Source organism: Contarinia nasturtii, unplaced genomic scaffold (assembly GCF_009176525.2).
Source record: "Contarinia nasturtii isolate CC-2019 unplaced genomic scaffold, AAFC_CNas_1.1 Cnas_scaffold_2678, whole genome shotgun sequence".
NCBI classification, from domain to species: Eukaryota; Metazoa; Arthropoda; class Insecta; order Diptera; family Cecidomyiidae; genus Contarinia; species Contarinia nasturtii.
In genome coordinates, this window is record NW_022199997.1 from 1,006,313 (window position 1) to 1,018,564 (window position 12,252).

At 32.0% G+C, this 12,252-nt stretch overlaps 1 protein-coding gene across 2 annotated transcripts; it reads left to right on the top strand.

Annotated features, from left to right (window-relative positions):
• Positions 1-3,293: 3,293 nt before the first annotated feature.
• On the top strand, positions 3,294-11,589 carry LOC116348889 (protein takeout-like). 2 transcript variants are annotated; one of them, XM_031780086.1, is made up of 6 exons: positions 3,294-3,454; positions 3,970-4,176; positions 4,916-5,440; positions 10,378-10,631; positions 10,698-10,968; positions 11,060-11,589. In XM_031780086.1, the coding sequence occupies exons 3-6, from the start codon at positions 5,359-5,361 to the stop codon at positions 11,209-11,211; spliced, it is 759 nt and encodes a 252-aa protein (XP_031635946.1). In that variant the 5' UTR covers positions 3,294-3,454; positions 3,970-4,176; positions 4,916-5,358; the 3' UTR covers positions 11,212-11,589. The 2 variants fall into 2 exon arrangements, with proteins under 2 accessions (XP_031635946.1, XP_031635947.1); XM_031780087.1 differs by having other exon boundaries at positions 3,970-4,104.
• Positions 11,590-12,252: the final 663 nt, after the last annotated feature.

Consider the following 12,252-nt stretch of genomic DNA (forward strand, 5'->3'; position numbering starts at 1 on the left):
GTACTTAATAGTACCGCAATTTATTTTTAATTGTACCTTACTCGTTTCGATAATATTTGGAGCTCACATTACGGGCCAACTCAATATTGTGATAGAATGACGAAAAAAAACTCAACGATATTTTTTAAATTTTTATGGCTGATAATAATTGTACCTAAAATGTACTTTTCAAAAAGTACCCCGAAATTTGAACCTCAAATATTAGCCAAACGAGTAAGGTACAATTAAAAATAAATTGCGGTACAATTAAGTACATTTTTGGTACAATTATTTAAACCTAGTCCCCAGTTTCGACTTTCACATGTGCGGACATTCGAATATACATCCCGCAAATTTGTATGAAACATTCGCGAGCATTCGTTTCCATTTGCAAAATATATATGTATACAAATATATAAACATTTGCTCGCATATGGAACATTCGCATAAGTCGGAACCCCCTAGCAGTTTACCAATGTGTTTCGATTGACACCATGTAATGAAGCTGTATTTCAAAATGACATTTTGTCACGACGAACTGATAGAACAGCCGCTTTCATCTTTGATTTGTCTACTCCAGCCGTTTTATACTTGTACATGTGAACCATTTTGCTTTAACGACACACTGAATTGAAAAGAAAATGATGTGTAAGCACTTCGAATGTGTTCAGAATATTTTACAAACACTGAAAACGACAAAAATTCAAAAATGAAGTGGCCAACTTAGCCCCATGTGACTATTTTGGTTTCATGAACTCCATTTTTTTCATTTCTAATTTTATCGAAGAAACAATAATATCATTCAATTCAGCTCGTCTTAAGCTTCAAAAATAACTTATCAGATTTTCCGTGCGATTGAATTTCGACGATAAAACCCAAAAAATCTGGGAATCTTTTTTTTTACTCTGTGAACGTCTGTCTGTGAATGTCTGTCTGAATACTGACTTGCACAAATTAAAGTTTTTCTTCCATAATTTCATAAATAAAAAAGTTATTTTTTAAATTTTCCATTTGGGTAATCGGAATAGGTGAATATTTGCAATTGATGTATAATTTAAATATTTAAGAAGTTGTTTCTCAATTATTCTGCTATCTGTAGGAATTTAATAAATTTTGAATTTTATATTAACCGAATTCGTCTCTATGAAGTGGACTCTTTCAACAATTAATTCAAAAGGCTTTTTGCAGATTGAGCAAATCAAAATATCGAAAAATTAGTATAACATCCGTAATTAAAACTAATTGTGTGGCTCTATAATTAAGCTTTTGTGAAAATAGTGCAGATATTGAGACGATTGCTACCGAGAAAATGCAATACAAATAAGTAACAAATTACTGATATAATAAAAGTTATAGCCATTACTTTGGGCTATGTGTAACTTTTTCTGGATATACAGAATTCGGTTGGAGTAATCGGCAATAGCAAAACTATGCAGATATAACGAACTGTACCATTCGATTTCATTTGGACATTAGTTTGTTTCTTCTAGTAGTCCCACGTTTAGACTATGTCAAAGACTGGCAGTGTAGTGTTATGCTTTCCATCTTTTGAAAAATAATGTTGTATATTTTTGTTGTGTAAATATTTGAGTTTAATGGATGCGTTATTTAAAAAAATATATGGTTTGGTTTGAAGTTTGCGTAGATTAGTCAGTTATTACCTCCACTAAAATGAGCGACATCTAGCGATTCAATTATGAAAAAATTGAACTTACTCGCATACGAAAGGCACTTAGTAAAACAGCGAGTACAAATTTAAAGAACAAGATCCAGTTCGTTCAAAATCATAAAAAAGCACGTACAGTTCAATTATCGAATAAATCATTTCTTGTGGATGTTCGACTCTGTCTTTTCTCAAAAATTCATCAAGTTTTTTGTTCCATATTTTTTGCAATCAACATTGTGATATACAAAACGAAGACGAAATTTGTCGTTTTAGTCATCAAATGTGTGAGAAAATATTACATTATAGAAAAAGGTCAAAGCCACGATTATTGGAAGCGGTCATCTAAATGTGTGGCACACATTTAAAGCAATGAATTCGAAACAAGAAAGAAGAAGATGAAACAAAAACGAAATTACTGTTTGGTGAAGGTCATCGGGCCGTGACGTGCACACAGTATAGCTTACACTTTAATTATGAAGTATGTTCCATTCGCTGTCGAGTGGTAATTTTGTGACCATTTGTAATTTCTCACTTGATCGTAGTCGATAGTGTTTCAATCTTGGAGCATGTCATGGAACATAAACCATTAAATAAAAGCATAATGGCAATTGAGAAACAAATTCGGACTCACAAAATGTAAACAAAGAAATGTATTTTCCCATTGTTATTTGATTTGTTGCAATCCACCGTACATTATACGCACCACTCAAACTTGTGATCTTTCCGAAACTGAAATTAATGTATATATACCCAATTTATACCATTCATTCACAAACAAACACACACAACGTCGCGACATCGTTTTTTTACTACAAAACGGTTTTTTGCCTATCTTTGCTATGAACTAGATTTTCTTTTAAGGTAATTCGCCTATTTCATTCTATTTTACTGTTTGACCTTGAATCGGAATAAAAAAAAAACACAAAAAATAAGATTTACTTTTTAACTTACTGCGTTATAGCCACAATACACACTCCGCTTGGAATAGTGGACAACTGATGCAATTAAGAAGAATGGAAACATATGAAATGATGATGATGTCCTCAAGTGGTGAAAATTTCGCATTTATTCGCAAAAGTTTTTTTTAAAGAAATGTTAATAATCTTTCGAGGTCTGTCACAATATGGAAATGTCACTTCTTGATGACATTGTGGCGTGGGAATATACTGTCTGTTGAATAAAAAACGAAAAATACCGGAATTTCAACTTTTATTTTGATTCTTTTTGCTTTTATAGAATTTGGTTTTACAAAACAGATTTTTAAATTTCTATAATTGGAGCTTGGCAATCACTGGCCCAAAGCAATAAGAATAAATTCAATAAAAAGTAAGTATAGATTTTGTTTACAACCCCACTGCATTGATTGTTTGTAAACATAAACAAAAGAAAGCAAAACACATAAGTAATACGACAATAAGCTGCTTCTGCAGCAACGGCCGATATTTTGTTGGCAGTAATACTTGCGGTGGGCCAGCATACATACACACAACCTGTGTTTTCAGAAGCCATCGAATAGCGCACAATGTCTTAGTGCACATCTATACACCAATACACTGGTATTTGTAGACTGTATTTGAACTAGAGACATGAAAAACGACTCTAAGCGACGAATCACACCAGACGATGATATAAAAATCCATCGGAATTTTTCTACATGTTTACTTGAAAAGGTGCTTTTCATCCAAAAAGTTGTCTGTGGAGCAGAGTCGTTCGTTTAACCATATTTAGTTCGAGACTTTTCATTAATTTTCTCGTTTTTTATATATTTTCGAAACAAACAAGAATTACATTGAATTTTTGCTTTAACTGGTAAGACATAAAATCATTTTTTTTAAAATTCGATTGCATATGCAACAAATAAATCAAAGTTTAAACAAGACAAAACAAATTTAAAGTGGACACAGAAAAAAAATCGATTACGAGTGATTGAATAAACTTATAAAAAAAATGCCGTGTTGATCTAGTGCAAATAAACGAGTAAATTAGACCAATCAAAGAACGATTATTATCATTTAAATTTGATTTTTTTTATGATTGGATTAAAATGGGTTCAGTGATATATTGAATTGATTTTTATGCATCATCATAATGAATCATCGCACTAACGAACAGGCTAATTCATGTTGTAATCTTCTCAAATGCGTTCAGTCAACTAATCCGGTGTTGATACGATGTGTGGTGTATCTTTTCTTCATTTGCTTCGCCCATATTTTTTTGCCGTCACTGTTATTTTTACATATTACGTTAAAGCATGCTAAATTATTACATAAAATAAACACATCAACAATATTTTTTTTTTCTTTCTTCTTTCATACGATATGTAGCTCAAACAAACGACGTGAATACTTAAAGACCGAAGCATCAAAGCCCGCGTATACTCGAGACAGCCAACCGAAAGTGAATTTTATTCATAGTTTCATCGTAGATCGAGCAACACATGACAACGTAGCTTCGATCGGGTAATCGTGTAAAATTGCACAGTTGCATCGTGGAATTTATTGACCGAATCAGTTAGCGTTTCACAAGCCAAGGTGCATAATACAACACAAAATTCATTAAAACGATCGAAAAAGCGAACAATTTTGAAGAAGAAAAATTAAATTGAATATTTCTAATTGAAATTGAAAGTATTTGAGGGCAATTTCTGCATTTCTAATCAAGTGTTAAAATGACTTTTAAATTAAAAAGACCAGCAAACAAAATTATTTGAATTCATCATATTTCGTGTCGATATTCTCTGAATTTCGTTTTTTTTTATATTGATTGCCGTTGTTACTTTTTCGTTGTTGTACATTGGTGTGAAAAGTCAGCCACTTGCAATAACAATAGCTTCAAAGCAACAAATTTATGCAATCCAAATCAATGGCATTTGTAATAGTTGCACAAAAAACAGAATAACTCGATTATTGCTGCCATAATTTTTTTTTTCTCTTCATTTTTTCCTTCGTGTATAGACACATATGATGAACAAATGTAAAACACAATAAATAAAGCTGCTATTTTAATAAACAAAAGTGAAATAAATATAAATGCGCACATGCAGACATCTATACACGCGAAAAAAAATAAAATATAATATAAGAAACGGCCCAAACGCGAATATATTTTAAATTAAAATTAGCAATACCGTTTTAGTTTTTGTTCCACACTGAAGGTGTTTATTCGGTTTTATCGTTTTTGAGCAAAAAAAAAACAAAGAATTAAATTGTGAAATTTCGATATTTTTTTTTTTTTGTAAATTGATTGAAACGTGTGTTTTGTGTTCTTCAGTACTACTTATCGGATGTGGAAATTGGTTGGATCTATTCTTTGGCCTGATTTTTGGTGAACAGAAGAGAGAAAGGAAAACATATCGAACACTTGAATCAGTGCATTCTATAGCAAAGTCGCAAAACTGTTAACTGGATAGTGCCAAGTGATCGATCGGTGATCAAAGTTAAGTTAATGTGATAGCGTCATAGGCATCGACCGACAGAGTCAAACGTGCACATTTTTTTTTCGTTCGCATAAAGTATTGGGTAATTCGAGTTTGTGTGCATTTTATTTATTTGCTAAGTGTTTCGAAATTGGGTAACATATTATCGCCAGCCAAATCGGCATTTAAAAACACAGACACACACACACAAGCATACATTCATAGTTCGAAAGAGTGAAATCACTTCTGAGAAAACAGTGCATTCAAGAATTGACGAATCGAGTTTTGTCTGTGTGGTATGATCAACGCCATGGAATTTGTCATGAATTGGATTGTTTTCAGTGCGGTTGCCATTGCAGTCGGCTCATCGATAGAGACACGTAAGTGACTTTTTTTTATTCATCATAATTTATGTTCATTATTTTCAGCTATTTTTTGCATTCCCATGGCATTGAGATTTATTTTGAATGGAACAATCGAAAGGATAAAATTTAATTCTGATTGAATTTACGTCAATGCATATTGAAAGCCAATGATAACTTTATTGGACACTGTTTATAATTTTTTTTGACAACGACGTTTGGGACCAAATCGTGAACGAATTCCAGTTTCAACAGACAAAGAAAAACTCAAAACACGACAATTAAAAATATATATTCAAATATGCACAGGCCCAGTTCAAAAAATATTTCACATAATGCAATGTAGAAGCGATCAACATGCTTGCAATGTGAAGCATAATGCAATCACAAAAACTGACACACATACATGCAGAGAGACCATGTGAGAATTTATTATACACACAACGCGCGCACAGATACGAATGTAGCTTATTATAATCATAAATAATAAGTATGGTGAAATGTTACCGTTGAATTATTTTTCATTGTGCATGCAGCAGTCGTTGCCTTTTTTACCACATTTATTAGTACTATTAATGTCGTTGTTAATTTTGTGTTTTTGTGGTGCAATACCAGAGTCAAGAGATTATGCGCCAAATGATTCATGCAATTTTTACATTCCAAATGTTTACAAAAATTATTCAGACACCATCCTAATGCAATAAGTTTGTTTTTTATTTGGCTCGGCCTTTGAAAAAAATTCCAATCGTCTGCAAATACAATTGTTCTGATTTAGATTCAATTATATTGGTGAAATACAAAAAAAAAAAACATTCTTCTTAAATGTTGTAAAAGATGTAGCAAAAAACCTTAATTTGAATTATGTAAAAAAATGATTTTCCTTTGCACGCACTTTAGATTTTTAAATGAGGCGGTTTCAGTTTAATTTTCGTTGCATTGAATCAGTCTAAGCCGATCGGTGGGTTTTGCGGCACTTTTCAAGATGTAAATAAATGTGCGCAAGAGAAGACATCACATCAGCAGCAGCTGTGTGCTTATGGTGCATAGGCAAAGCATTGAATATATTACATTTCAACGATTTCATCAGAATGCTCAACAAGTTGCCTTTCAACTTCAAATTTCTTCATTTTGCACCAGCCAACAAACACATACACAAACCATTGTAGTGAGCACGCATACACACAAAACACAAACGCATTTTGCAATACATTTTTCGTATCGCTTACGCTTGAATCACACATGCATATACGACAAAGTACAAAAAAATCAATTTCACTCATTTGCTGCAATCTACCGGATCGCTTGAAACGATGCATGCGAAACCAATTTTAATCGTTCTCTTTTGCCCGAAAACAAATTTAACGCCTGCGGTAAAATACGAGAGTTTCGATACGAAGTGACGATTCAACTAGCACATATTTTATGTATGGCAATAAACTAACACACAAAACTGATAACGTATACTATATGACCTACATTCGCATTGATTTATAAGACAAATCACCTTATGAATTCATGAACATAGAAGTCATCCAGCTGAATGATTCATAGATGTCGGCAAATTGGCTGTATCAATGGCAAATGGCCAAAGTTTAACGGGTTCAGTTGGTTTGAAGGTTATCGAATTTGTTTCATCATAACAGTTTTAAAAATGTCAAACAGTCTTTGCGGTTTCGCCTCTTTTGGCGTTTTTTTGGCAACATTGACAACAATAATCATTTCACAGAAAAATGTATAATTTACAATTATCATTCATTCACATGAAATATATATTATTATTTTAATTGTAAACAAATCACAAGTGTACACGGAGACGCACACTCTGAGTTCATATAATATTGAGTCGGGTTTGATTTGTTATCATTTGAGTGTCTGGTACGATTCTATATAATACAATGTGAATGGCGTTGAAAATGCAGCTATCTCAACCGAGCTGACCAGCTACCATGAATATTTAGCGCTATTCAAAGTATGCATTGGTCATTCCAACAGGGTTAAGCCACAAAGTTCAAAATATCAAAAAAAGAAAATGATTTTAATCATTAAGTCCAAAGTTTAAGTGTCGTTCGTTTTCGAATTGCTCGGTTCAAATGCGTATTTAACATTTGCCGCGTATTATTGCACTCGACTATCACATATTTTAGCTTCCACGCGTTTATTTCATTCAAGTTTTCTATTTTTCTAAGGGAATCATAAAAAACCAACTCACGAAATACAAATTTGGATCTCTCAAAGTTGCGACAATAATATTATAAATACGTTCACGTATCGATTTACACAAGCGTCGTTTCTAGTTACGAGAATTCTTATGCTGTCTTATAAACTTAATGTGTAGCACCGAGAAAGAAAAATACTCTTTTTTTTCTCCTCATTTTGTTTCTTATGTTGCGATTGCTTCAACCCAACTGTTTCATGACACATCGCTTCGATTGCACATTAAAAATTAGCACAAGCAGCAAAAAATACTGGCAAAATTGAGAATATAAACCAAATAGAAGCATGTTACGATTATATAAACAACATACATTTACGAGCGACGGCATGAATGCTGAGAAAAAAACCGGCAATAAAAAAAATGCTATGTGTCAATTGATGGAAGTCTCAATACGTTTATTTGTATCTATTAGGAAACCAGTCAGCAATTGATTGATGTGTATTTTTTTGTTGTTGTAAATTTCAACATCGATGCGGATGGCGTTTTGCTAAATGGTCTATGTAAATCAGTCATTTTCCATGACCTTATCACGCCTTTATTCATACACTTTGCACAGATTTCAATTGTAAACCAGCTAAATGCGTGTACCACTGCTGATTTATTCGCATTTATAATTTAAAATCCATATGAATGAAATACGATACAACTGGAAATTGTGGTTTTTGACTGGAGGTTGCACACCTTTTTTTTCGTATTTCATTTAAACCATATGATCTAAAGCACGTAAAGTTTCGGAAGCATTGATATCCGGATATTCTCATTAACTTCTAGTTACCGTTAAAAGTTCAATGAATCGGATCATTTATATTTATATCAAAGGAACTCAAAAAGAAACTAGACGTACATCAAGTGCAAGTGTTCGTTGGGCCAATTGCTTTGCTACATGCCCCAAGGCTAACTGATATGTCAACATCTTGTTTTATTTTGGATACGAAATGCACAACAATGCATATGTTTCGACAGTATGATTTCCAAATAAAATAATGACGCATATAAATGTTGACGGTTTGTAAGACGAACAAAAAACCGGATTTGTGATTTCTTTGCAGTTTTCGTTTTCTTCGCTTTCAAAAAAAAAAAAAAAAAAAAAAACAATTATCACAATTGAAATGTGTAATAAATATTTATTTTGATTTTTTACGACCATGACCATAGTAGACGGTGGCACCAAGCCGAAAATAAAAGTGTATTAAGAAACACGTGTAGTACGATGAATAACAATAATTGATAAATATTTGGTTCGTTTGAATAATGTCGACATACATTTGTAATGCATAATTTAGATTATGATGATAATTACACGTTTCTTACGGAAAACCAGAGATTGAACATGTTTTAAGAACAATAATATTATGTGTGTATGGTTTCTTGTTTTCGAAACATAAATATATAAGAAAGTTTATTTTGATTGTTTCAAGTTTAAATTTGTGTGCGTTCATTTTAACAATATCGAACATTTTATTTGATTTAGTAACAAATCACATTCCGTTTTTGCATTTTTATTCGAATTTCCACAATATTTTGAATATTTATTTTTTCGTACATTTAAACCTTATTGATATAACAGCCGATTTTATGCGATGATATATCGACTGAGTAAGGTGCGGCATATGAAAAGAGTGAGAATGGTATGCTCAAAAATCTTTATGACATTGAGTTTTATTCGTTCTCTCTTTAGTTTTAAAATTATATCTTGTGATTTTGCAATAGCATGCCATAAGACGCACAGTGTGGTCATTGAACAAAAAGAGTTGAAACCGTGGTTTCATTTCGATGGACTCTATAATATGGAATTAAGAGTAATACCTATTTATCAAGCTTCAAAAGGAAATGACAATGTGGACAATACCATTTTCAACATATTCAACTGCAAAGATCGACCGTTAACGATGAATTTATTCAATAATCTAAGCATACATTTTTCGGTATCCGCTAGAAAAACATGAGATGATCAACAAAATGTAAAACAATATGAAAAAAACTTATTCGATCTTATGTTTTACGATCGATGTGACAGCATTGTAAAAATGTAATTTGTTTTGAAAATTTGATTTATCCCCAGAAGAAACTGATTGCGCATCCGAAATCAATTATGATTGTCCCTGAATCACATCATCAAAATAATTGGATATTTTTTTTTTTTTTAAAAAAAAAAAAAAAAAACAAATATATTTTTTTAATTCACTGGAAATATCTGAAACTGGTAATAAAACTACCATATTTGACGTTGTTAATGCTGCCGCCATTTCATAGCTAGTACATATTTTCTTATGTTTTAATTTGTAGTTGGAAGCAATTTCCGTATAAAATATAATGAATTACACACTACGTGATCGCTGACATTTTCCAGCCAATAATTATTAAATAAAAAAATATGCTACTGAATTATGCGTATCTTTGTGGCTGTTATTTCAAGGTTTGGATTTAATTACTATTGGATTTTACAAGTATAGAGTTTTTTTGCTTGAATCACCTTTTTTTGTAATGAAAAAACAAAGAAACATTGTGGACATCCATTTTTATCGATTCTTGGAAAATAATATTGAAATAAATTTGTATTATCAATGACTGGAAAATAATACAATTCAAAAAAAGAAATTAATTTGTATTAAAAAAGAACAATCAATGTCAGATGAAATGCATCAAATAGTGGTCTTTATGTCAGCACTAGAATAGAACAACATCCTTTCAATGAAATTCATTGCATTCTAATCAGTATTTCTTTTATATTTCATTACAGCCAAATATATTTTACCATGCGAACGTAACGATCCACAAATAAATAACTGTATAAAACGGTCATTTAATCATTTGAGGCCATTTTTGGGTAAAGGACTGTCTGAGATAAATGTGCCGCCACTAGAGCCATTGCTTATCGATCAAATGAATATGGACAATGATGCCGGTGCCGTACGGATAAAAGCCAGATTTGCCGAAATATTAGCCAAAGGTGCTAGCAATTATACCATCAAAGAAGTTCGCAGCGATGTTAAGGTGAGTGGAAAAAAAAATGTTTTCTTTCAAATACGTATGCTTATAATATTTCTATTGAATCCGTAGAAACTTCGATTCGATATGCGTTTGACCATTCCACGTGTCGAAGCAAGAGGCAAATATGACATTGTTGGCAATGTACTTTTGTTGCCAGTTCGATCGAATGGTGAATTTTGGACTGAATTTAGTGATATTACTGCTGTCATCAAAGTATATGGCAAGGAAACAACACGTAACAACGAAGCTTACATGCACATCGAAAAGCTTGGATTAGATTTCACGATGAAGAATGCCCGATTCAAGGTTAAAGACAACGTGAATAGTCAGAATGTTCTCGGTACGTTTGAATCAATTACTTTCAAACAATTGTTCGATTGTATTTCAAATAATTCATTTTTTTCGTTGTTGTTTTTTTTCTCGATCGACAGGTGAGGCCATCAATCAATTTTTAAATACAAACGCCAACGACTTGGTGCAAGAAATGAGACCAGCTGCATCTCAAAGTATTGGGCGATTATTCAAGAAAATCTTGAATTCAGCATTCGGCAGCATACCGATGCGACAATGGTTACTTTCGTAAGCAAAAATGAAGAAACAAACAATGTGACTCAAGCGCCAAGTTATAATGTCATCTGTTATTCATCTCCATGTCACGTGTGCACCACTAAATTAGATGTTGATTGTGGGTTTGAATTAAATTGAACCCTGGAAATAGACGTTATATTTTATTAGTTTTGCATAACTCTAATACCAATAAAATTGGCCACCTTCCCAGAAACCACCTCTATTATCATCTGCAATGCAAATACTCTCATTTCATACTATTTCATGCGTTCAAACTATGATGCGACATAGTTTTATTTTTGTATTAATTTTGAAGTAACAATTTATAAAAAAAGCAAATTTTCTAGATGTAACTTATTAAATTTTAGTCTTAACAGATGAAAATAGTTTAAATAAAAAAAACAACAACAACTGTTCAAAATTTAAATGTTTCGAAATAAAATTGAATCAAAAAGATTTTCACATTGAAATAATTTCGGTCGAAATTTTTGCATTATTGAGGTAAGTAAAGATTTAAACTTCAAATAATAAAACAATTCATTGAATGTTGAAAAGAAATTTTTCGCAATGATGGAATAATATTTTACTCGAAAATAGCAAAATGAATTCAATAATCAATAAAATATAAAGATTGACGCACTTATATTGATTTTATTTGTCAAGTTAAACATAAAATTCTGTTGCCTCACATCTCGATGACATATGCAGTTGATAACCTGGCGCTGACCACGTGTTGACAATCAATTTAAAACGATGCATTTATCGAAATAAATGAAAATTATTACTTGCTGGGAGAGCAAGACACAATTCCTCCATATTGCGTTCATAATTAAAAATGGCGTGCTTTCTATTGGGAACAGTATCTTTAGGCGACAGATTCGGATCACTGCCAAATTATTGAAGATAATAAATGCATTACAGTTCTAAAATAAACAACAAAAATCACTCCGGCTGTAATTTTACATTCTAATCGATCAATATGTGAGTTTTTTTAATTGTGTTTAGCCTGATTTTCACATCGTCTATTGCCCCAGAAATCCACATCAGGCCAGTTGGA

What these genes read in the sequence shown, in the direction of transcription:
- LOC116348889 (XM_031780086.1), top strand. Translation starts at nt 5,359, where the DNA reads ATGATCAACGCCATGGAATTTGTCATGAATTGGATTGTTTTCAGTGCG. An exon ending in AAGTTCGCAGCGATGTTAAG is followed by an intron (nt 10,632 to 10,697) that starts GTGAGTGGAAAA and finishes TTGAATCCGTAG; the next exon opens with AAACTTCGATTCGATATGCG. An exon ending in GAATAGTCAGAATGTTCTCG is followed by an intron (nt 10,969 to 11,059) that starts GTACGTTTGAAT and finishes CTCGATCGACAG; the next exon opens with GTGAGGCCATCAATCAATTT.